The sequence below is a fragment of the Anabas testudineus genome, chromosome 5, assembly GCF_900324465.2.
Source record: "Anabas testudineus chromosome 5, fAnaTes1.2, whole genome shotgun sequence".
NCBI lineage: Eukaryota > Metazoa > Chordata > Actinopteri > Anabantiformes > Anabantidae > Anabas > Anabas testudineus.
Window position 1 is genome coordinate 6,015,363 of NC_046614.1, and position 24,075 is coordinate 6,039,437.

A 24,075-nucleotide genomic window follows, 5' to 3' on the forward strand; every position below is an offset into this window, starting at 1 on the left:
CGAACATAAGTCACAGAAATTGAATTTATTCTTCCCCATCTATGAGGGAAGCCTAGCTGATTGATAATGGACTTGGAGTGGTGCAGATATGCTTTGTATATGTGGAGCTTCCTCTGTGGAAATCATTAGAGATACAAACATGTTATCAATACTACACTGCAGAGCACACGGCCATAAAGGAAGAGCAGAGGAACCAAGATTTAAAACTGACACCTTCGCCTTTTGCCCTTACTTCAGGAGACAACAGCCTAATACAGGACAACACTTTTTAAGGAGTACTTCATAGTTATTGGACATTCATTTTACATTCAGAACTGTAAAAATGTTGCATATGCCCTCATACAAGTTCTTTCTGTCTGGACCAGAGAGGTGTGTCTTTCAAAAAAAAAAAAAAAAGTTGTCCCCAACCCCTCCCATGGACGGTCTCTCAGCCCTAAACTTTGCCCGTGGTTGGAGGAGTTGTTCTTGTAGCTGTCAGCCCATGCTGAGGTAGAAGGTCCTGCAGTGCCTCACCGCTCACCTCGCTCATCTGTGACGTCCACTCAGGTAGGTGACCCCCACTGCTCTTTGTCTCCTGTTGGTCTTGGATTCTTCAGTGGTCCCCCAGTGTGTAATCAAACTGAACCGGCTGAAAGATTTGTGGCCTGTCAAGGTATATTCCTGCAAACTTGCACTAGTGAGAGTTTAATATTATTGCTTGATTGCTTGTGACATGCAGAGATAGGAGAGGTGAGGACTCTCTGTCGGGTGACGGAGACTCTATTTCCGTGTCAATGTAATGGGAAGTTCCTCCTTAAGCTTCAATATTTTATTTAAAAGAAAATTCAATTTAATATTTTTGTTTGCACATCAACGATAAAAAGTAACTGTAGCAAAAAGTGATCAATTTCAACCAGCTGTTTCTGAGGGTCACATTTTTAGATGTCTTAGGGTCAAATGAATTTGTGTATAATAACCATTCTAACTAATATGTTAGATATCAATGAGTTTTAAGCACATTAGCATAAAAAAAAAATTAAACCTCAAGTCCATTTACCGTCATTATGTGAAAGGCAGTTGAGTTTAAAATAATTAAATAAATTAATTAAAAATAAATGTCATCATTGCCACCATTTAATTTCCTGCTTTTCTTAGTTGTTCTATCATTTTCTCCTATTTCTGTGACTTCTTGTCTCACACTGCTGTATTTTTTGACATTTGTCACATTTCTTGTCTAATAGATTTCTATTAATCAAACGAGATCAGGGTTGCGCTGTATTAGTGGAGCTGGGTATATTTAGCATTTTAATAATGTCATCTATCAGATTTTCTCAGACTTTATCAGACACTATCTGCCTCTCTTTCCTCTTCTCTTCCTTCTAAACATACGTAGTGAAAGTGGCTCTGGGTGTTGGTGCAGTCTTTGGGATAAAACATGCTGTGCTGTCATAGTTTCCTGTAAAGCAGTTAATACGATAGAATTGTCTATTTTTAAATGATGGTATTAGTGAAATGTGTTTTTTTTTTATGTCTTAAATACATCACTGGACTTCAAATTGCAGTAAATTGCATTTTTAGTAAAAAAGTTAATTAAAATCTGAATCCTTAATTGCATTAATTGTATGACACTGTGTCACAAAGGTTTCAGTTCACACTTCCACCTTTTATATATATATATATATATATATATATATATATATATATATATATCTATAAAAGAAATTTCAGAGTCCGAGCGTGATGCTGTTTGTCTTCCTTGTATCACTTCTTGAGAGCACGCTGTGTATTTGCATTCTTCTAACTGGCACACCTATAGTAGAAAGGCCACGCTGCATCACTTCATTTATAGACCCATGTATTTTTAGTTTTTACTTTCAGCCACAGTCAAATGAGGATCCTAGAAAAGGAAGTTTGAAGAAGCCTGCTGTCGAGAGATCTTGTCCCTGATAACTTCAAGTTACACTGGTTGTTATAAGCAGCGCAGTGATATGTATCTGCCTCAATCAAAGTTACAATAAATCACATGGCATTTTCTACACTATGCCTTTCCTGGCTGAACAAAAATTTCGATTTGGGCTTTTAGTTGAATAAATTAATTTAATTCATCAATTGTCTGGATTTTTAATTATTTTACTTAAAAAAAAGCAATGTGTAGTTTTTATATTCACACCGTGTTCTTTTCACAGGCTAAATATTTTTCTGTCAGCATGGAGGATTCATCGGAGCAGTCCCACTGGGTGTCTCCAGCTCTGCTCGGCCCTGACCCTCTGTCCGGTTTCTCCTCTGAGCCCAGCCTGCTGCCTCCAGGAGAGGAGGGTGAAGCATTCTTCTCCAGCCAGGACACAGACTACTCCGGCCTGCCTTCGTTTTTCTTCAGCCCGAGCCACAGCCGAGCACCATCCACCTACAGACACAGCTCGGGTCAGTGCTCCTACTGACTTTCTCCTGACAAACTTCCACATCCACCCTCTACATCATGATCTAACTTTATCTCCTCTGCTCCTTTCCACAGTTCGACAGGTGTTCACCTCGCCCCAACTCCTCAGTAACCTTCAGCTGCTGGACGGAACAGCGGGCCACTCCCTGAGCTCGCCCTACAACCCCCCAGCCTCCACCTGGAGCAGCAGTCCCCTAACCAAGACCCAGCTTCACACGCACACCCCAACCTCCCTCTATACCACTTCCTCGTTCACCACCTCCAGAGATGGATACTCATCTCCAGGCAGAGAGGGCACAGAGAGCCCTCGGCTTCAGGAGGCCCTGAAGGCCGAGCGCCTGAGTCCGCTGGGGGGTTCAGGGGCCAGCAGCAGCTTTCTGAATCTCACTCCTGCCTCTGGGAGTGTGTACACGCCATCATCTCACTCCCACCCACACATGCTGAGCCCCTACAGCTCTTACATGACTGGGCCACAGGAGTACAGCTCTGCTGCACTCTACTCCAGCCCCGGGGCCTGGATCAGCCCCTCATACTCTCCTAAACTCCGCAATAAAATGAGGATATCCACTCCAGGTGAGAATACAGCTTTAGATTTGCAGCGCTAAAATCTGCAGTGCATAACAGATAGTTTAAGGAAGTGTGAGATTGAAAGTTGGTTGTTAACAAGGTATATTTGATGGCCGTGTGACTATGTCCTTCCCTAGCAGATGGAGCTGCCCAATTGTCATGAAATTATAGATGCTCACATATACAAAAAAATTTAAGTTTCTAATTTACTTTTAATTTCTTACACCAACATGGAGAAAAAATCAACAGTAGAAGGATTATTAGTTGCAATGGAAAGCTCCAGAAAAAAAAGTAATTGTTGACACTGAATTGACATTTTATTATTAAAACCTTTTTCAGATTATTATTTTTTTGAGTTGATGAGTTTCAAGGAGCTCTGAAACTGTTTTGAAAAAATCTGAAATGAAGATTGAATGAATGAAAAGATGTTTAAATAGCATTTTGTAATTAACATTTCGATATACGCAGTAATAACTGTTTCTTTATTATTTTGACCAGAGGCCAGAGAATGTGTTAACTGCGGAGCCACAGCGACCCCTTTGTGGCGCCGGGATGGTACAGGCCACTACCTGTGTAATGCCTGTGGACTGTACCACAAGATGAACGGCCAAAACAGACCTCTAATCCGCCCCAAGAAGAGACTGGTACGACACACTACACAGCAAACAGCAAACCAATAAATACAATTTTGTCCAAACAATTTACAAACCCTGATTATTTCGATCCTGTGTTTCAGATTGTCAGCAAGCGAGCAGGTACACTGTGTGCCAACTGTCACACAAGCACAACAACACTGTGGAGACGCAACGCCAATGGAGAACCTGTGTGTAACGCCTGTGGACTCTACTTTAAACTGCATAATGTGAGTCATAACATATATAACTGTCCCTAAACCGCTGCCCAGCTCTGTGCATTTTATCCAAAATTCACGAATCTCTCATTCCCCCAGGTGAACCGGCCCCTCACCATGAAGAAGGACGGCATTCAAACACGCAACAGGAAAGTTTCCAACAAGAACAAGAAGAGCAAGAAGGCCGCCATGTTGGAGCAGTACTCAGAGGTGACTCAGCCTCCCTCCCTGGACGACAACAGTGGGCCCTTTTCCCTCAGCCCGGGGACTCTCCTGTCTTACAGCCACACGCCACACCTCATCCCCACACCATCCGCCCTGCACCCGTCTGCCTCTTTACCCTACACACACCACCTCAACACCGGCATGGTGCCCACACTGGTGTGAAATCTGAAAACTGGCTTCATTCAGGAATCGTCACACTTGCTCGCTTGTCAAATAATAAGTGTGGATTTGTACATATGTGGTTCTCCACTGGATGTCCTCTGTTTATTTCCACTGTATTATGTTTGAAAAAAGAATAAAACACCTTTGGAGATATTAACTTGCTCAGGCCCTAGTTTAAAGTTGATGCTGCACATGTAAACACACAAGTACAGGGAATTATTTCAACTGTAAATACAAACAGAAATCTGATTTGACTGCCATATCTGTGCCTCTTTTATTATTTTTTAAGCAAAATTATATTTTGGTTTTGGGTGTGTGTCAATTTTGTGTTTACCAATAATTGATTGTACGATGTTGAACCTCCAAAGAAATAAAGCGTTTCTGCATTCTGCTGGAAGGTTTTATTTTGAAAGTCATTTGAATTCTCACATCATCTGTTCGGCTCAGTGAACTGACCACAGCAAAGATGTCTGTCTGATGTTATTGTACTCCTCTTCTCAGGTATAATAGCCTCTTTGTACAGGCAGCACTCCACTTTGACAGTGTAATTGTACATAGCGGGTATGCAAATCCTCCCCTCTGCAACAGTGACAAACATTTAACTAAAGTGCTGCACTTAAGGCCGGTTTTATATTTAGCCCAGTGCTGCCAGTTAGCAAACAGTTGCGTTCAGGGTTAAACACACTTGGGTTTGTACACTATTTGTTGCTGGTGAAGATTCTTACTCAGCGAGGTGGAGTTATCTGAGGTTATCTTACTCATCGGTGTCCATATCCTCATAAAGGGGGATTTTTTTTTCAGGTATAAAACTCCCACTCTTATGTCACACATGAACATAGGTCAGAGGCCACAGGCAGGTCTCTCAGTAATGATGACTAATAAAATGTTTCATAACATCTGAAGACTCAAAGTGGATGAATTTGGGTCAGGGGCGTTGAATATCCTGAGGTGAACTGTGGGAGCCGTAAACAGATCCTTTGCTATAGCAGCAAAACCAGAATGAAAAAGTATTGAAAAGTCCTGGGTTTCAGTTTTTCCATTATAAATTCCATATAGGAATAATCAGCTACATTTATTTGAAGTTTAAAAGTAAAAATCTTTGTCTTTGAGAAGCAATACGGCCCATTAGTTTGTGCTATTAGAGCTCATTTTAACAGCACGGCACTGGTTGTTAGGTGATCATATGGTTTTGTTTTGAAAAGTAAGTAAAAGATAAATGTAGTGGAGTAAAAAAGTGCATCATACACATTTTTTTTTCGTGCAATTCGTGTAGATTTGAGCGATTCTTTTGTTATTACATTTTTAGACCTGCTGGGCTACTGTGATTGTTTATATGCAGGTGAACCAGAAATAACTGTTTCAATTTGATGGCTTAGTAACTGATTAGATTGGACTATTTAGGGAAGGTTTCTTTGACTAAACCTGCCGTCAACAGCAAATTAACCCTTAAATGAAGAAAAAAACAAACAAACAAAACAACATAAGAACAACAAAGACACATGCATCTGATACCTTTTTGTCAGTGAAGACATTTTCTTGAACGTGTCATGCAGTAAACACAGCACAGCGGTACTGTATGGATGTGTAGTGTATATTTTGCGCTGAGCTGCAGGGCTGGGGTTGCTCACTCAGGACTGTGGGATGACTGATAAGCTATCACTGACACCACAGAACCCAGACCATCCACCTGCTGCTGGCACCACCACGCTCACACTCCCTGTCAGTTAGTCAGGGAGGTACACCATGCACACTTTAGGTATGAGGACTTGAGGGGAGAACCAGATAACACAAAGAAATCATGTGTATCATCTGTAGGACAATAAATATTAGCCACACTCTCGATTTACTGCATTTTGTTTGAACAGTTTGGTTTCAAAATCAGTGGGTTAGGTGTTATGCCAGGTTTCATAATCTGTGGACACAAACATAACGCTCCACTGAAGACAAATCTATAAATGATAACTCACTTTGTTGTTTTCGTTTTCGTTTTCGTAGCTGAATCTGTACATGGTCCACTGCAGAGGTATGGGAGAAATAAGACCTTCATTTATGCCTTTTGGTTTCAGCTTTCTGAGCACGGCCCTGTGAACATCTGGGTTCAGAACAAACTCTAACTGATAGCTTTTTCCCAAAGTTGGTTATCAAAGAGTAGAATCGGAAGAGAGAGAGAGAGAGAGCTGGTAATTTCTTGATTTTAATAGCAGAAACTTCCAGTGCATTGATGATGACTTTAATGTAATGGCCTGAAGTGCATTGAGTTTCATTCTGAATCCATTTAATGTGTGCAGCCAAAGTTTACCTTAAATCACACTAAGGCAGAGAAATGTCTGCTAGAATAAGAAGAATCATTAAATGTCATCATGACACATGCAAAAAAAAAAAGTGACATGATTGTTGATTGTTGACTATTCCATAATTTATACTCTTTTCCTTAACTGTCTCTATCTGCTGTTTATCTGCTGCTGCCGCCAGCTCTGCTCTGGGGAAATGGCAACAAATGACAGGGATAGATTAGTAACCACAGGCCTGCTCCAGTTCACTCATAAGGCCATCCGTTAGTGGTATTTTCTTTCTTGAGCTTCTTTCTTTTTCCATTCAGCCTTTTTTTTTATTATTCAGAGCTGTAGAGTGTCCTTGTAGAAACTGTAGAACCATGGAAGCAAGTGATTTCATTATAAGCTCTATTATCTTATCAGTACTTGAGATGGGTGGGTTTACATAGATTAAACCCATCCCTGGATGATACTTGGATGTTGCCTCATTTAGCTTTCTTCAAGGGTAAATAAAGGACCAGATCGTGACAGAACAGCCTGTAAATACTACAGTGTTTTATCCACAGTCAGAAATAAATTGTAAATAAATTCACCTGCCATAGTTTTAAATATAGTAATGACATTTCGAAACATGTAGCACCCTCTAATGGTAGAAACACAGCACTGCATCTTTTTTTTATTTCACAACCGACACAGGATGCAAAACCCCTAACTGCACTTGAGAGATATCACACATAATAATGATAATGTGTACATGTGGTGTTTATATTTTACATTTTCAAACTGATGCAGAGTATGATAAACTGAATATGTGCTGAGGATGGAAGATTTATATACTTACCAGGATTTGGAAATATAGACATGTCCGCAACATATTGCAGCTTCTTAGTGATATCAGTATAGTCTAGTCAATAAGATGTACAGTACCCAGTGAAGGTACTGGAATGGCAGTTCAATAGTTTTTGTTGGACACTGAAGACCTTTGGTTTAAAAAAATCAATATGAGATGTATGTTCAGAAGTGCAGCTTTTACTGTATCTCCTAGTATTTACTTGTGGATACAATAAACAACATAGAACGGAAGACATTTTGTGCCAGTAAGTAAGCAAAAGTACTGAACATGACTGGCTGTGGTGTTACTCAGGTCTGTTCTGTGAAACTGATTGTTCAAATAATATCTCTAAATGACTAATCCTGGTTTGAGCCGTGGGATTCAGTGGTGAAGATTACATGTGCTGTTAAAAAGTGTAAATTAACATGAAGACCAGAGAGCCGGCTATGGAACAAAAGTAAACCATCTTGAGTCTGTCAAATCGATGCAATTGCACTGTGCAAAAGTGGGGCCAAGCCAATACAACAATTACAAATGGCCTAAAAAAATAAATGAAACACTGGTGCAGAGATCAAGGCAAACAACAACAGACAAACAAAAGGTATTATAAGAATGAACTCTGAAGAAAAACTACAAAACAATAGTGACATCACCAACATCCTCCTCATAGCACAGGTGAAGGTACCGCAAGCCACCATTCAAAGGACTTAACATAAACACCATATCACAAGTTGCAAATTCCTTATCCAGCATGAATTAGAAAACCAGGTTGAGATTTACATTATTATTCATTATTTACAATTAATAATTATAATTAGGCTTGATGCAGTTATTCCATCTATCTATTCCAATTCTATTTTTTTACTGACAATTTGGGCGAACCGATGGAAAAGGAGTCATGTTCTATGTTGTGTAATATTTTTAGATGCAAAACCAAAAAGTAAAAGCTGAAATTCCAAACGTTAGTCTCATGCTCATCTTTTGATGTGGAACACAATTCAATTGGCCTTTTCGTTCAAATTTTGGAGGAGACTTTGTGTTAGTGCGCACATATTGATAGAACATACTGTACGAAAAATGTTTTCTGGTTAAATACTAAATACTAAGGTAATCAATAATTTAATGTATCTTGCAACTATTTTGCATATGTGATAAATTTCATTTTAGTAGTATAAACTAATTTTAGTGTGTAAATACAGAAAAAATGTGAACAGAACATATGACAATGCTGTGAGTCCCATGGGAAATAAGGGGGTGTAGGTATGCATTTATTTGCACAATGTTTTGTTTAAGAAGATCTTCTGAACAAAAACAAACGAGACACAAGAAAAACATAAATATATTTATTTTTTTAAGCATGCCTTGATCTCCAGTACAGCCAACAAAAGGAGCTGAGCATTACACAGTGAAAATGAAATATAACTTATATTTCAGTATGCTGTCAGTTTGTAAATAATAAAAATTGGTCCTTGGATAACACACAAAAAAATTAAAAATAAAAAGCAGTATCATCAAACCAGCTGAATCTTTTTCACCATCTCTTAGCTTATCAGGTTCATTTAAAGCACTTCCAGTCTTCCAGAGCGTTTACACTCTTCAACAACTGTAACTCTCTGTTGTGTGTTAAAAAAATAAAAGACACTGGACAAAGCGGAGTGAGAAGTATGGCTCACCAAGCTACATTATCATAGTTACTCCCACAAACTGCTTAGGCTAATCCAATGTGTCAGTGCACAAGCAGACTGGGCTTTTTGTAAACATGAACTATTTAGTTGTATTTGTGTTGGTGTAGCATTACACAGGGTGTGTGCCGTGGTAAACAAAATTAAGCACCTTCACCGTTTCTTAGCAATGAGCACACCTAACAGCACTCCCGTGAGCAGCACCACTCCAACTAGCAGCCATCTTCTCAGAGCCTCCCGAGATCTCCTCGCCTCAGCAGCGGCATCTTGCCCAAATATCTCAGCAAAGCAGTCCTGGAATCAACAATCGTTGCAGAAAGAAAAAAAGAAGTTACCTATTATATAATGTCTAGGTTTCTCGACATCCATGTTACAGAAATGCTCCACCGAATATTACAGTTGTGGACAATTATATTGGCACCTTTGTACAAAAGATATCAAACTACAATATATGTTAAAAACAACATCTTTTTGAAATGTAGTGGTGTATTATGCACACAGACTGACGAGTCTTTTACAGAGAATTAGAATCTAAAAAAGGAGGATTTTTTAGTGGAATTTCACTTTTATGGACAACAACAACCCATTTTACCAACCCATAAATAAACTTGAATGTTAAGGCCATCCCCTGGCGACTCACCCATCCTCCCTGGCTCTGGATCCAAGGACTGATGTGCTCATCCAGGTACATGGTCATCCAGTCTGCGATTCGGGATACCAGCTCACTCATATTCTTCTCCACACATTCCACACACAGCACGCCACCGAAGGCAAACAGCCCCACTATACGTCCCCAGTTGACTCCATCCTTGAACAACTCGTCCATCACACTCTTAAAGCTTTGATAGGCCGTGTCGGGCGTGACATCAAGCTGCGAGGAAAGGTCACTAAACGCTTGTGTGAAGAGCAGTTCAAACTCGTCAGCAGAGTCCCTAAGAGCTGTTTTTACGGCCTCCATGCTCTTACACGGAGGTGACGAGTTCCCCAGCTCGCCACTCCTGCTGACCGGCAGGCCGTTAGCAGCTGCTGAGTTGGGTCTGTCTCCCACTCCACCGGTATCATCTGGCCTCAGAAGAGAGGCTGGGTGGTTTCTTTGAGACAGTTTGTACATTATGAAGAACTCCACCAGCTCTCTGTTACTGTTCGACATTTCTTCCATACTGTGAACCTCCAACACACAGCCTGCCTATTCAGATCACGCTTTCTCCTGCCATTCTTTTCACATCAGTGCCCCTTCTCCGCTTGCAATATCAGCCTGAAAGCATACAGAGATGAGAGAAGATTGCATTAATGTTTGCAAGTAAACAACCTCATGTGGCAGTGTTTTAGAACTGGTTCCCATTCATTGCTGCCCTTTATAAAAATCTGTAGACTCTTGAAGCATGCTTTGGTTGTGTAATTCACAAGTGCACATTATTATGTCTGTGTAATAGAGACTTATTTGAAATATCTGCACTCCATTTCAGTCAATCTGCCAACAGAGTCTCCTGTTGCACGCCAATGAATGAGTGAGACGTAATGGATGACTGGGATGGTCAGAAAACGCATCCAACAACTGTGGTAAACATTTGCGAAGAGACATGAGCTAACACACATTAGCTAAGTAGCAGCATTGCAAGATTAGCGCCATAAAGTCCAGACACAAGTCCCTACGATGCATATCAAAAACAAATATGTGCATTTAGAGTTTAACCTAGCACAGCTGACAGCTCTGGCTAAGTCACGCACTCACTGCCAGCTTTAGCTTCATGTGCTAAATAGCCGTTTAATAACAACCTGTAAGAGACGCAGCAAAAACAACTACAGACTACAGCCATGTGACTGCTACGCGCTAGTAATTGTTGTCAGCTATACTTACAACTGCTAAACGCTGTCTGCGCCTCGGGAGTGCAGCTATAGAGCTGCTGAAAGCTGTAGATGGAAATGTAGATACAATATGGACATTTTTGCAGCTGCAGATTCTGTGGCCTGTACAGTGATGCGCCTTGGCGATTGGCCAGTTTTGCTACTGTACCAACCAGAAGTCCCGCCTCCTTCTGCTCCAATAACCAATCACGGCAGAGGCAGATCGGAAACGATGGGGCCCGAGAAACAAACCCTGCACTGTACGTACCATCGTCTGTTGTGGTGAAAAGTAGAAATCTGACATAAAGTCAGCTCCAACCCGTATAGGAGCATGGCACTGCAGTTTAAGAAATGGCGTGCAACACAGCAGATTGCGCTAAAGTTAATTTTAATCACATGTGTCATGTATGTAAAAGTATGAACAGCTTAATATTAAACTGTGGAGTGTGGTGACATATACGTTTGACCATGATCACTCACAACCTGTATAAATGTACTGCAACTAAAAACTGACTTCTCTCTCTTTACTTATAAGAGTAATGAAATGAAAAGAGATCATGTCATTAGAAACCTCACTAAGCATACGGAGAGAGAAAAGCACTTTATTCCTTTGATTAATTTTTAGGGGCCATGTATGTACAGGATGTGGTACATCCATGTTCATAATGTAATATAACTATTTTTATGGTACCTGGAGTTAAAGATAGTGTAGGTATGACAAGCGTATTTATTAAACAAACATATTTATTAAAATGTGTACATAAGCAATTCGCATATCCTAGATGGTCTAAATGTGAAATGACATCATACAGTTCTTACAGTGGGCAAAAAAAACCCTATGTGAGTGGGAAAGTTGTATAATTGTAAATTATGTGACATCTGACCAGTGAAGAACACAGACTAAATGAAGAGACTAACATGGAACAATGGCTAAAATATATACAACTTCACTTAGATATGCCAAACATTTATGCACTATAGTGTAACATTTTTCCTTCTTTCCAACATTGATAACAAATTCAATATCTGGAAATAAAGAGCTTTAGTAAGTGATGCCATTTCACAAAATCCTTCTGTTTTTGTCTTTGTCTTCATTAACACACTCTCCTTTACAACTGAACTATTACTCAGCCAAGGCACACCACTCTAAACGGGGACCCTAACAGAAAGTCATCCAAGCATTTGCGTTCCCCTCTTGTAAAGAGCTCTCCTTCTCTCTAGAAGGACCATCTTCTTCGACAGGTTCTGTCTCTTCTGTCAGGCTTACTGGTTCCTTGGATGTTACATTTACGTGTTGATTCGTGTCAACATTTCCATTCTCAGTAGGTCTGTGCTCTGTTTCTGGTTCACTGTCTGAGTCAATAGAAATAGTCTCTGTGCATGTACTGAGTTTTAGGGTACAGTTTAGTCTTTCGCACTGCTTGTTTTGGTCTGAGTTTCGTATACCAGACTTGAGGCCTCCAGATTTTCCCACTGAGGTACTCTCTTCAAAGATCAAGTCGTGCTTAACCTTCTTGAGAATGTGCATGTCGAAGCCGAGCAGCACAGACACCTTACTGGTCTCACAGTGTCTCTCACACATCCTCCTCTTGGTTGCAAAGTGACTGGAAATGTCAGATTTCCACAGCCACAGACTTGCAGACAGCTTATCTTCTTCCAGACGAGAAAGGTATGGTCGCCGGTTGAAATAGGCAGTGAGGAAACTTTTTCTGGCCTCGTATGTCTTGTGCTCATAGCTTCTTGGATCCAGAGCAAGCCCATCAAATTCAGCTTGATTTGCAACTGTGTTGGAGGAAATCTTTGTCTCTTTGCCCAGTTTTATCCTCTTGGGGTTGGACATTGACTGCAGTGGTAGCTGTCTCTTCAGAAAGCCAGCTCCAGATGAGTTGAGTGTCAGGGCAGACTTGAAACCTTGGCTTGCCTGGTTCCTACCCACAGCTCTGCACTGCACAAGATGCAGTGTGATTGTGGAAGCCACCATGTTGCTTGTGTAGACTCCTAAGCAATGGATGCACTTGTATGTCATCTTTTTTTCAACAGGATGCATTGTTTGGATTACTTGATGTCGCTCCCTCAGATGCATATTCAAAGCATCAGAGATAGGACCTTTGAGGATGGTGAAGCAGAGTGGACAGAGAGTCTTCCCAACCTCACTCTTTTGAGTCGATGAAGCAAAAGTCTTAGCAGGTGGCTCACTTTTCTTTTCAATCATTCTGGGAGCATTCAGTTTGACCAGAGCTGGAACACTATTCTGAGCAGATGCAGACTGATCTTGACCATTAATAGATTCCTTCATGTTAAAAGTAAGAACTAAAAGCTGAACATTACTGGACTTATCTTGTTTAATAGTGAGATCAAATGTTAGCGGTGATGCACCAGGGGGGCCAACAAAATCATCAGGGTGAGCCTGAGCCACATGCTCCATGATTTTCTCAACATTGTGGAAAGCAGAGTGGCACTGTGGACAGGTGAGCCCGTGGATAAGCATATGATTAAGTAGTGTATCACTGGGCAGATAGCGATTGCAAAGCAAACATTTGCTGGTGAAGTTGTGGATTTTCATTATGTATTTGGCCAGTGCCCACACTTTCTTTGCCTTGTGCGCGCTCTCAAAATGTGCACTATAGAGGTTTTCAGGAAAAAGCTCATTGCAAACTGTACATATCTTCCACTTCTGTGTCTGCGCTGTGTTTACACCAGTAGCATTATTTTCAGCTACAGCAATACCAGGAACTGTAACACGGACTGGATTGGCTACGACTGAGAGCTGATGTTTAACAATGGGGGCTGCTGGCTTTAAATAGCCAATTACTGGTTGTGCTATTGGCTCAGCTCTAAGTGTGTGGCCCCTGTTAACCATCAAAGGAGGCTTCTGCGTTGGTGGCAAGGTTTGAGGCCTGGAGACAACAATGTTAGCATGTCCAATCATGGTGGTTACTTGAGCACCAATGCGCTCATGGTACTCTATAACATGCTGCACTAGAGCCTCATAACTACGAGTCGAAAACTGGCAGCGTTTGCAGAGGATGTTGTTACCATTTACAGAATGAGCGCCATTTTTGACAGATGACTCAGAAACTATGCCAAGATATGGTGAGACAATATGCTTAAAATGTTCCCTGTAGATGTGCCTTCTCACAATGTTGTAGAGTGTGTCCCGAAATGTGCATCTTTTGCAAAAATACATTGCTTTCTCCACACCGTCCGCCTGTCTGGCTCTATCAAGAAATGTTTTGTTGTTCCTTCCCAGTGCAGTTCCCTGTAAGCTCTGATAATTCGGCCGTGCTGAACTGGGTTTGTGAAATATTTTAATATGCGTCTCCAAAGTTCTCTTGTTTGCAGTGAATGCACAGTATGGACAGTTGAGCAGAATTTTGCTCTCAAAGATTTTCCTGTGTACATTGCGGAAATGATTCTTGTAGCCTGAGTAGTGTTTGGAAGAAAATTGGCACTCTGTGCAGCAAAATGGCTTTGATCGGTATTCCTGCAAGACATCAAGAGGAAAAAACAATGGGATGTATACAAATATGAAAAGTTATGCAAAGCATCTGAAAGCGACTTAGAGGGGAAAAAAATGACTTACCTGTGTTTTTGAGTAGGATGGATCCCACGCGCAGATATCAAGACAAAGAGTGCCTTTTACAAATTGCTCATTTGGGCAAAACTCTTTGAACTCCTGTACAAATAATCAAAAAAATAATGTATACTCATTAGTCACAATTCAGTTTGTTTACATACAGTGTGGCAAGTTTGACAGCCCACGACATTTGTCGTTTGACAAATTCTCTAGAGCCAGCTGCTATTTGCTACACATTTGCAAGAAGAGTGTCACAAAGATAATAAATAAATAAACATATATATATAACATAACAAAATAAATGAACACCTATTCACACACAACTATATTTTAAAACATGAATAACAGTTATCTTTAATCTGCATTATTAGTCATGTTTCTTTGTTTTTATTTTAGGGCATGCACTCGCCTCAGCTGCCTCTTTGCAGTATTCCAATCCAATGTCTCCAAGCGCCTTCTTCACTTGTTTTCTTGCTCTCCGGATTCTTGTGAGATTGTTCACTGGCAGTTGATACATCTCTCCTGACAAACAAAGACCATGACGCTTAGCTTACTGGCTGATTTGATTTTAAATCAAATCTGATTTGATTTCAAATCAAATCTGAGCGCTAAAAGGTAATTAAACACATCGTTACAGAACTTGACACCACAGTTGAGTCACCATCAGTAAAGAGACAGAGTTCATACACAGAGGACACGCCCTTTTAACTCCTGTCTCCATTCAGCAAATCACTGTCAACATATTTACTTATGTCCGGACAGCGTTATCTATGTTCAATGCTCAAGTTTCTTCAGGGGCCTGATACTGTTTCGGTGCACATGCTCCAATTGTGTCTTCTTTGTTGACTGGGTGGTTGGTTTGAACAGAAATACCGATCTGTACGCTGCCCCACGGTTACCTTATGCGATTATTTCGGGAATCAGAGATTTAGTACTTGTTGTACTTGAGGGTCAGCCTTATGTTAGCCTGAATTAGCAAGTACTACGCTAATTGAGCTGTCCCTGCTGAGGTCGGCTTGCTCACCTACTTAGCACCAAAGCTAGCGCTGAATAGACTATTATCACCATGTATTTCTTAATTTTCGCCTATGATACACACCAATGCGTTGTACTCACCGAATGATGCTTGTGAAGACTGGCTTTACACTGGCTGCCTTACTACATGGATGGCTAACAATGAAGTTATCTGGTTATTCGTGCTGTGCAGACTGATGGATGGTGATGTTCGCCCTCCTCTGAGCCGGTGCTGATGCTCAGCTCCGCAGCGAGCTAACTAAGCTAGCTGCTTTGCTACAGCTGTTACTTAGCTGGAGGGACGAAAGGAAGGACAGGGTGGTGCACATCTCATGAAAGCAGTAAACTCTAAAGGTGAAGCATGTCCGCACCACCAAATGTCCTTGGAGTAATTCTTTAGCTTGGACCGGTGGTCGGGCTAGCTGCTAACGTTAGCTAACGTTATCTGCTCCAACTGAGGCAACTCGCAATCCAAAATGGCGACGACGAAAAGACGGAAGTCGTAGCAGGGGGCTCTAGCCAGAGGCTGGATGTTCCTAAAGTTTGTGTTATTGTTGTCGTATTATTGCAGTGTCTTATTCACACCAGCACACAGTGCCATTATTTATTGCTGAGGAATTGTCCAGGTAAGAATATCACAAGCACAACCCTTACAGTTCACCCACTGTTACTGCCACCAAACAGTTTCCCATAAATTGCTTCATGAACTCTAACCCCAATGGTCTAGAACTGGAAAAAGAATTAATTTCTATTCTATTTCAGTTCTAGCAAATACAGCAGTGTCCTGTGAGAGTCAGGCTGTTGTCATTCCAGTGGTTCCATCACTTCCAGTTCAACAGTGCGAGGTCCTGTCATCACCAGTCTGGTGACGGTCCTGTAGTCCAGGTAGAGGACACACTTTCCATTCACCTGGCACACGAACTGTCGCACCTACAGAAAGTTAGATCAGGCTCATAAGTCATGTTTTTTTTTTTTGTCTTGGAGTCAAATATGGGTTATAGTACAATTTCTGTTTCGGTGCAATATGTGACGGACCTTAACCCCAGCAGCCGCTGCAGGGCTCCCAGGGTCAACAGCCTGCACATAACACGGGGCCACACCTCTGATGACAAAACCCCAGCCCAGGGCGTCTCCTATCACCTGGGATGGCAGACAGGTAGAATAAATTACACATTAACCAAGTATATATACATATAATATCATAATTACAGTTAAGATGGAAGAAATCCTCCCATGAATATGTTGAGCCTTGTTTCTAGTGTGAACTGTGAAGGTGGATGTTACTATTTGTTTCCACTGGATAATAAGTGACAATGATTTCTCACCCTCACTTTAAAGGAATATTTTTCTTTCTCTTAATGACTTGGCAAATAAAGGCTTTTAGACTTTGATCGACTATTGTTCTGGTCATACTGATGGAAGTAACTCACCGTCAGCACTCTCTTGGTGAAGGGTGCACTTGGTGTCAATAACTCTTCACATGTGAAATTTCTTCCAAGTACTGTAATATAATAAAGCTCATTATTTCACAAGTAAGTCTCAACATGCTGTATACTTTAATGGCATTTTCAAACATCATCATGTGAGAGGAAAATGAATTGCACACTTGCCTGATTTAGGGTTGCATCTCACCATCGTGGTTGAAAACAACTGGACAAGAGGTAGAAAGCCATCAGAGTGAGGGGTGTTCAAGCTGCCTCGGTGTCCACTGGTAGCTGGCTTCAGCTCTTTACTCAACACCACTATGATTAAATTCATTTTACAAGCATAATGTGTTTAATTTAATTCACAAAAAAGTGAATAAAGTCTTAAAGGGGGGGATGTTTTTGTTACCAGATTGGAAAGCACTGTTGCCCTCCAGCGGTGGGCTCTTGTGCAGACAAAAGGGACTGTCGGGATGGTTCTCCTCTTGTATTGACGCTGTCGTCTCCTCGTCATTTTTGTTTAAAAGCTCAGATAGGCGGCGGCGGCGCCGAAAATTGATGCAGAACTGATAGAGTAGTCCACTGTCAAAGAAATCATGCTGCTTTGCCACTAGTGGCAGGAGTGAGAGAGAGAGAGAGAGAGAGAAAACATGTTTCAGAGTTAATGGGATTTTTCACAAACGGTTGATGAGGATATTTGCACACATCCCATCTGGTCACCCAGAGGCTGCCAGCCTCTGATTGGCAACATACTTCAAACAGCAAATGATGACTCTCCTCACCATGCTGAATGATGCCATGCTCCTGCAATGCACAGCACAGCTCTAGTCCCTGACGCCTGCTCTCTGCCTCACTGTTCTGAAGGAGCCAGTCAATCAGCTGGCATCCAGGGAAGGATCGGTGGTATGAAACGCCAAGCTCCTCTCTGAGCTCTAGTATAGAGTTATTGTCCCCTGTGATACTTAAGAAACACACATCATATTTTGCATTACATGTAAAAACCTAGAAGGTCCTATTCAGCTGACCTCACTCAACCAACACAAACAAAGCAGCTCTTACTGTTCATAAAGACGTTGTCCATGCATGAAGACTTTCATCTCTGTATTAAAGGGAAATGTGCCATCATCTTTGCGGAAGCGGTACAGCAGTTTGGCATCCTTGAATATCAGCCTCTTATCACAGACTAGGAAAAGGCAACACGAAGTTTCACCAAATGTTAAAACATTTGGTGAAACTGCTGCCAGTAAATAGTGAGTTTCTGACTAAAGCCAGAGCAACATTTTCTTTCCATTAGTTTAAAAGGTATTTAAATAAAAGCTTGCCTTGGTGCTTCCCTCTTACCGTGGTGAACGATGTTATGATCCATGAGTTGCTGCATAAGGCAAACAGCTGTCGCTCGATCCGGAGCTTCCTTGTGGCTCACGAGCCAGTCGAGAAGTTCCTGTGCTATGAAGCAGTTAGGGTATGTGCGCAGGTGGTAGCGTCGGTCCTTGATCACTTTTTCATCATGAAGTTTCAACCTTGAAATTAAGTTCAGATCAGCCATAATTCTAACCTGAAACTTAAAATAACCTCAGAGCTTATAATCATCATTTCAAATGACGATATCCTGCCTGTGTCTTCTGCCTTTTTGTTGTCATACCTGAGTTGTTCTCCAGCGATCAGGGTTTCCACCTTTTGCTGCGCAGCCATGGCTTTGCTGCTCGTTCACTTCATGTTTCCTATCTCTGGACTAGAAAAATAAGTGAGGCTCACTTCTAGTTGTGGCCCTTTGTGTTTACAAAATAGTCACTGAAAACACACAGAACTCACACTGCCATGTGGGCGAGATGTTATGTATATGGAAAGAAAAAGAGAGAGAGAGGCAGACGTGCATCCTGACAGTACACGTCTGTCAGGATGCCTCAGAGAGCAGGCACCCTCACATGTTGTCTAGTGGTCACTTACAGTATCTTATGATTTTGTGAGAAACAAATGCTTTTTTCTAATTGTTGCACTGCTAACCATGGATGCCATGATGTAGCCGAGTTTTCTGACACTGGTTGTGAAGGGTTTGTTCATTTTAGTTCAGAGCGCAGCACTTTAAGTTGTACTTTAAATTTAATTAAAATTAATTTAATTATATATTGTTATAATATTATAAAAGATATAGGTTTATGTGTATGTGTATGTGTGTTTCCACGCTTTGAAGACGCAGTGTAATGCATCGACATGTTAGCACTGGATGGCCCTGAGGTCACATTAAAGAGTAACCAGAGTCATATTAGTAATTTGATTGTACGGGGGGAAAAAAAAAAAAAAAACATGTTGTGTGGTGTGTATACTGTGTGTCGGTGTTGTAAACAGTGACAGCACAGGTCATGTGCCTTGTGAAAACAAAGAGGGATTCCTGCCCAAAGTTCAACCGCTCATGCCTCATGTAAATCCTGCCTATGTGAATAGGAGTGGACCACACACACCCTAGTCTCAACCTCACACAAACACCTATGGAGATATTCGTCATTCATAAAATTCATATTTTATGACCAACATGTTCTGTGTCAGGAAGATCCACTATAGAAGATCCAAAATGAGCCACACCTTTGCACATGGTGACATGTTCCCTCATGCGAAACACACATGACTGTAGTTTATTTTCAGTCAGTCCCACATACGCTGCTCTGCAGCTGTAAACAGTTGCCAGTGCAGAGAAATGTGTCCTAACCTGCTGCTGAAAATAGTCCCTAACACATGCGCTATTTATTCTTGTTTAATTAACACTAGCTAAAAACCACAGTGCCAAGCTGTCTTAGGAAATGACAGAAACATTTTTTAAAAGGGCGATATTTGTGACACAGTTTCCATCCTGTGTAGAAGCAAGTGGTCTTTGGACTGAAGTATCATGACAATAAAAAAAGAAATCTAGAATATTGCCAGTCATGTAGATAAACTGGAATAATGGATGGATGCTTAAATGGCTGCATTTCTTACATTGGTGTAGAGAAATTAAGTTTGGGAAGACATTTTCATAAACGTATGTTGCAGTAAAATATGGTTTGTCAATTGCTGATATGCATTAAGCTGTTAGCATCCTACCATTAGCGTAAGTTATAGCACAGAATCTGACCCTGTCCTGTTATAAATTCCAAGATATGTCTCCGAGCTATAACGTCCCAGTTGCACTCTCTCCTCTTTTCCTCTCTCCCCCGCATTTGTGAGAGGAAAATTAATTACACACTTGCCTGACTTCGGATTACATCTCACCTCTGTGGTTAAAAAACAAGTGGACAAGAGGTAGAAATCCAGCTGAGTGAAGGGAATTTAAGGTGCCTCTGTGCCCACTGGTAACTGGCTTCAGCTCTTTACTCAAGACGACTTCAATTAAAATAAATGAAATGATAATGTGCGATCATTCTCAAAAAACAAAAAACAAAGGGGGATTAAAGTGTTAAAAGGGTAGAATGGCAGGTGAGAGAGAGAGCACAGAACAACAGGGAAACACGTCTTAGAAATAGTAGGAAAGCTACAAGAGTTGCTGCTGCTACTGCTGGTTCTGGCTTGCGTCCTGTGTCTTGTGAAGCTTTCACTATCTTCGGAGTAATTAAACACCGCCTGAGATGGTCATCTCAGGGCAGGAACACCAGTTAACCCTTTGATATCACGTGCCATCATGTTACCTCTGGACACAGTTGAATCCAGCCCCTTGCCAAAGATGTGTATTTTGTTGCTGTCCTGTTGACAGAGTGATAATTAATGAATTAATAATCTACTGTAAAATCACATGTCTAAGGTCTGTAGACTCTCATGGATAAATTTGTTCCATGTGTCAATAGTGCTGCAGACGAAGCATAACACATAGTAACTATATAAAGTATGAGCCTGAAAATATCCCAAAAACCATCAAAACAACCTAAAACATACAATCATGAAAACACAGATGCTGTGACACATGATTTGGAATATTTCCATCTCAATCTGACAGCAGATTTTTCTCACTACCATGGAGTGATTAAACACTCAGTTTGCTCATTTACATATGAGAGCCTCTGTTTTACTGGCAGCAGTTTCACAGTCACTAAGAGTTCAGAGTGGATGTCATTAGACCTTCTGCAGTGCAGGGGGGCGACCACAAGGTGTCAGTATTGATCTGCGCACTAACCGAGAAACGCCGCGACTACAAAACAGCAAAAAAATGACTCGTCTTTCTTTCAGAATCCTCTTTTGTTAAGTGAATCCGTGCAGTCCTGGCATGTTAAGCACCACAAACCCAGACATAGATTTAAATCTGGGGTTTAAGAAATGGATGTGAACATTGTTTCAGATGACACAAATAGGTGATGGATGCGCATTAGGCAACTGCAGTGTCACACGTTTGGCAAACTTGGATGAAAAATCCTATTAAAAATACTGATCAGACTAGTCTGCGTTCACGGGCCTGTTTGACTGAGGCTTGTTCTAAACAGAAACACTCCTGCGTGTCCTTACTACGCGTCCATGTGTTATGTAAAATGGTGGCCAAGTCAAAAAAAAAAAAGAAAGAAAAAACCTCGCAGAAACAGACCGTGCGCTGTGTATTTATAGGTGTTGGTCAAATGATCATCACGATCAGCTTTTATGCAAAGCGTCCTCCTCAGCGGGTTCCTCATTGGAGAGGAGCGTGGAGGTGTCGTCTGGAAGGCGTGACATCATGCCAATGCAGCTTTATGAACAAAGTGCGCTTCTCCTGAACGGGCAGAGGTGCGTCCAGTCCTCCGGCGGTAGTGGACTTGTAGTTTGTGGCTCTTGGAAGAAAGCAGGGCTGTGCGGTGCAGAATCACGACTTGGTCCTGTTTGATAGGCTGGGAGCCTCTTTTTTTTTTTTTTTTTGTAAATGCACGCATGCTGTGTTTTTTTTTTCAAAGTTTGGAATTACTGTTATTTTTAAAAGTGGCTGCGCTCTCGCTGACTGCATGAAATAGCTGTGGACATTTGGAGCTTTTTGTTTTTTTGTTTTTTTTTTTTAGAGAGAGAGCAGCCTGCGAGAGCCTATCGCACGACCGTCGAGGCGCATTCGCATTTGGCACTGCAGAGAATCCCCATGGATTTTGTCAGCGACTTCGACTTAATGAAGTTCGGCGTGAAGAAGGAGACGATGCCGGCTGTGGACCGCTCCTTCGCTGGACCGTGCAGCCAGCTCCAGAGACCAGACTCCGTCTCCTCCACGCCTGTCAGCACACCTTGCAACTCGGTACCCTCGTCACCTAACCTCACCCTCAACGAGCAGAGAAATAACCCTGGAAGCGACCAGTTCTGGATACCCAACAACGGGGGATACCCTCAGCAAATGTACCCTCAAGCTTTTGGCCTGACACCCGAGGACGCAGTTGAGGCCCTCATCGGCGCTACAGCGCAGCAGGGACACCCGTCCGCGCCCCACAGTCACCATCCGCCACCTTTCCAAGCTGAATACGAAGGGTACGGTCATCTGAACGAGCCTGTCCAGCATTACCCGGCACTCCCTGGTCACCCCGACATGCAGGGTATACCTGGCAGCCACTGCCAAGACCCCTATCTCAAAGATGACCTGAGGTGTGCGTCCCCGGAGTCTCCGGAGGCCCAGCAGGTCCTCGGTGCGCACCATCATCTCCAGCAACAGCACAGCCGCCACGACAGGCGGACCAACGCCGACGTTCACTTCTCGGACGATCAGCTGGTGTCCATGTCAGTCAGGGAGCTCAACCGACTCCTCAGAGGCCTCAGCAAGGACGAAGTGATGCGTCTGAAGCAGAAGCGCCGAACCCTGAAAAACAGGGGGTACGCGCAGTCCTGCCGCTACAAGCGCGTCCAGCAGAAACACATTTTGGAGCACGAGAAGACCAGCCTGGTGTCACAGGTCGAGCAGCTGAAACACGAACTTAACAGACTTATCCGGGAGAGGGATGCATACAAACTTAAATGCGAGAAACTGTCTGGTGCGAACTGTTACCACGAAACAGGGTCCACCAGTGACAACCCCTCCTCACCCGAGTATTTAATGTGAGTTTGTTGATCTCCTGCAGGACTGGCTCTTTTCCACAGGGTCGCTTTGATGTCGACAGCTCCTTAACAAACTATCTCATGGACTCATCAAGCTTTAATTAATGTCGGATATAAGGACATCACTGAAGTAATTGTAACAGGTTTTAGATACAACGAATTCCAATGAAGCATGCATGCAGGACATGTCAGCTATGAGATGTTTTTATTTTATACAGGCATATACAGACACATTTGGTCTGAAAGCTATACTTGAAATCAGAGATTGCTCCCTTTTATGAATATACAGCTTTAATCATCTGCTTTAGTTACTGCTCAATCTTTACTCTTTTGATTTTGCTTTGTTTAGTCGTGTACCTAAAACTATCATTGTGTTCAGCTTCCTTGAAATAGAAAACTCACTGAAAAGAATTATGCTAGAAAAAAAAACAAAAAAAAAACAGGCATTTATATTATTTTTATGAAATTGATTCTGCTGGACAGATGTGTTCCTTATTTGCTTTTTTAAAATATAATATACAATTATGCAAATTGTTTTTCATCTACTATGTTTTTCATTTACCGTGGATCAATAAACCTATTGTGACTTTTTAAAGCTGCGTCTCATCTGTTGACATCCGACAACCATTTCTCCATTTCTCCCTGTTCAGGCCTCTGCTGAGCAGTGAAACATGGACGTCACACGCACAGTTTTATTGGCACTTTTCATTATGGCTTTGGTATAAAAGCAAAGTTTAAGAATTTGCGGCCTAAAAAGACAGAACAGTAGCTTTGCATTTCTGCATCTCTAAAAAACAGATGCATCCAACATAGTGTTTGTGCACACTACATAAAAGTAGTGTCACTTCGTGCTTACACTACATTACTGTGAAAGTAAAGTGACTCCATTTCTGCACGTTGCACACAGCACGACTGCCTCCACTTTTAATGTCTACCCTAAAACTCTATTATGACCTTGTAAAAATTAAAGATACTTTCCTTTATCACAGTGTGAGTATTTTCTCAGACAGCGAAAAAGAAGGAGAAGTGCAACAATCAAAAATAAGTGTTGTGAATGTGTAAGTTTGCTGCCGAATCAAAGAGCGAGTGGCTTTCTCTGCTTCCCTGACCTTTGTCCTTCATGGAGTGCTGCTTCCTGTGGGACCCCGGCATGTGAAAGCACAGGGGCCTGACTGGCAGGGGCTGTTGGGCACAGATAAAATGGACTGGAAATC

The 24,075-nt window shown here is 41.7% G+C and overlaps 5 protein-coding genes across 6 annotated transcripts; 2 read left to right on the plus strand and 3 right to left on the minus strand.

Annotated features, from left to right (window-relative positions):
- Positions 1–440: 440 nt before the first annotated feature.
- On the plus strand, positions 441–4,621 carry gata1a (GATA binding protein 1a). The gene is made up of 6 exons (XM_026350091.1): positions 441–546; positions 2,166–2,400; positions 2,492–2,989; positions 3,482–3,627; positions 3,720–3,845; positions 3,933–4,621. Exons 2-6 carry the CDS (start codon positions 2,187–2,189, stop codon positions 4,218–4,220), a joined length of 1,272 nt encoding a protein of 423 aa, XP_026205876.1. The 5' UTR covers positions 441–546; positions 2,166–2,186; the 3' UTR covers positions 4,221–4,621.
- A 4,467-nt stretch (positions 4,622–9,088) lies between these two features.
- Positions 9,089–10,999, minus strand: LOC113153311 (bcl-2-like protein 1). The gene is made up of 3 exons (XM_026346879.1): positions 10,866–10,999; positions 9,648–10,262; positions 9,089–9,301 (listed from the first exon to the last, which is right to left on the minus strand). The coding sequence occupies exons 2-3, from the start codon at positions 10,164–10,166 to the stop codon at positions 9,161–9,163; spliced, it is 660 nt and encodes a 219-aa protein (XP_026202664.1). The 5' UTR covers positions 10,167–10,262; positions 10,866–10,999; the 3' UTR covers positions 9,089–9,160.
- Positions 11,000–11,578: 579 nt separating this feature from the next.
- Positions 11,579–15,908, minus strand: adnpa (activity-dependent neuroprotector homeobox a). The gene is made up of 4 exons (XM_026347812.1): positions 15,546–15,908; positions 14,839–14,951; positions 14,436–14,528; positions 11,579–14,336 (listed from the first exon to the last, which is right to left on the minus strand). Exons 2-4 carry the CDS (start codon positions 14,944–14,946, stop codon positions 12,012–12,014), a joined length of 2,526 nt encoding a protein of 841 aa, XP_026203597.1. The 5' UTR covers positions 14,947–14,951; positions 15,546–15,908; the 3' UTR covers positions 11,579–12,011.
- A 125-nt stretch (positions 15,909–16,033) lies between these two features.
- si:dkeyp-97e7.9 (DEP domain-containing mTOR-interacting protein) lies at positions 16,034–18,615 on the minus strand. Of its 2 annotated transcripts, none has more exons than XM_026347814.1 (9): positions 18,510–18,615; positions 18,209–18,387; positions 17,927–18,050; positions 17,650–17,828; positions 17,277–17,477; positions 17,054–17,185; positions 16,874–16,944; positions 16,544–16,583; positions 16,034–16,373 (listed from the first exon to the last, which is right to left on the minus strand). In XM_026347814.1, exons 1-9 carry the CDS (start codon positions 18,557–18,559, stop codon positions 16,276–16,278), a joined length of 1,074 nt encoding a protein of 357 aa, XP_026203599.1. In that variant the 5' UTR covers positions 18,560–18,615; the 3' UTR covers positions 16,034–16,275. The 2 variants fall into 2 exon arrangements, with proteins under 2 accessions (XP_026203599.1, XP_026203598.1); XM_026347813.1 differs by having other exon boundaries at positions 16,479–16,583.
- A 2,948-nt stretch (positions 18,616–21,563) lies between these two features.
- LOC113153916 (transcription factor MafB-like) lies at positions 21,564–23,456 on the plus strand. Its single transcript, XM_026347815.1, has one exon. It carries the CDS (start codon positions 21,924–21,926, stop codon positions 22,863–22,865), a length of 942 nt encoding a protein of 313 aa, XP_026203600.1. The 5' UTR covers positions 21,564–21,923; the 3' UTR covers positions 22,866–23,456.
- The last annotated feature ends 619 nt before the right edge of the window (positions 23,457–24,075 follow it).

What these genes read in the sequence shown, in the direction of transcription:
- gata1a (XM_026350091.1), top strand. Translation starts at nt 2,187, where the DNA reads ATGGAGGATTCATCGGAGCAGTCCCACTGGGTGTCTCCAGCTCTGCTC. An exon ending in TCCGCCCCAAGAAGAGACTG is followed by an intron (nt 3,628 to 3,719) that starts GTACGACACACT and finishes CCTGTGTTTCAG; the next exon opens with ATTGTCAGCAAGCGAGCAGG. An exon ending in TCTACTTTAAACTGCATAAT is followed by an intron (nt 3,846 to 3,932) that starts GTGAGTCATAAC and finishes TCATTCCCCCAG; the next exon opens with GTGAACCGGCCCCTCACCAT.
- LOC113153311 (XM_026346879.1), bottom strand. Translation starts at nt 10,166, where the DNA reads ATGGAAGAAATGTCGAACAGTAACAGAGAGCTGGTGGAGTTCTTCATA. An exon ending in TCCAGAGCCAGGGAGGATGG is followed by an intron (nt 9,302 to 9,647) that starts GTGAGTCGCCAG and finishes TGTTGATTCCAG; the next exon opens with GACTGCTTTGCTGAGATATT.
- adnpa (XM_026347812.1), bottom strand. Translation starts at nt 14,946, where the DNA reads ATGTATCAACTGCCAGTGAACAATCTCACAAGAATCCGGAGAGCAAGA. An exon ending in ACTGCAAAGAGGCAGCTGAG is followed by an intron (nt 14,529 to 14,838) that starts GCGAGTGCATGC and finishes TTATTTGTACAG; the next exon opens with GAGTTCAAAGAGTTTTGCCC. An exon ending in CATCCTACTCAAAAACACAG is followed by an intron (nt 14,337 to 14,435) that starts GTAAGTCATTTT and finishes GATGTCTTGCAG; the next exon opens with GAATACCGATCAAAGCCATT.
- si:dkeyp-97e7.9 (XM_026347813.1), bottom strand. Translation starts at nt 18,559, where the DNA reads ATGGCTGCGCAGCAAAAGGTGGAAACCCTGATCGCTGGAGAACAACTC. An exon ending in ATCGCTGGAGAACAACTCAG is followed by an intron (nt 18,388 to 18,509) that starts GTATGACAACAA and finishes CTTAATTTCAAG; the next exon opens with GTTGAAACTTCATGATGAAA. An exon ending in CAACAGTGCTTTCCAATCTG is followed by an intron (nt 17,186 to 17,276) that starts GTAACAAAAACA and finishes ATTTAATCATAG; the next exon opens with TGGTGTTGAGTAAAGAGCTG.
- LOC113153916 (XM_026347815.1), top strand. Translation starts at nt 21,924, where the DNA reads ATGGATTTTGTCAGCGACTTCGACTTAATGAAGTTCGGCGTGAAGAAG.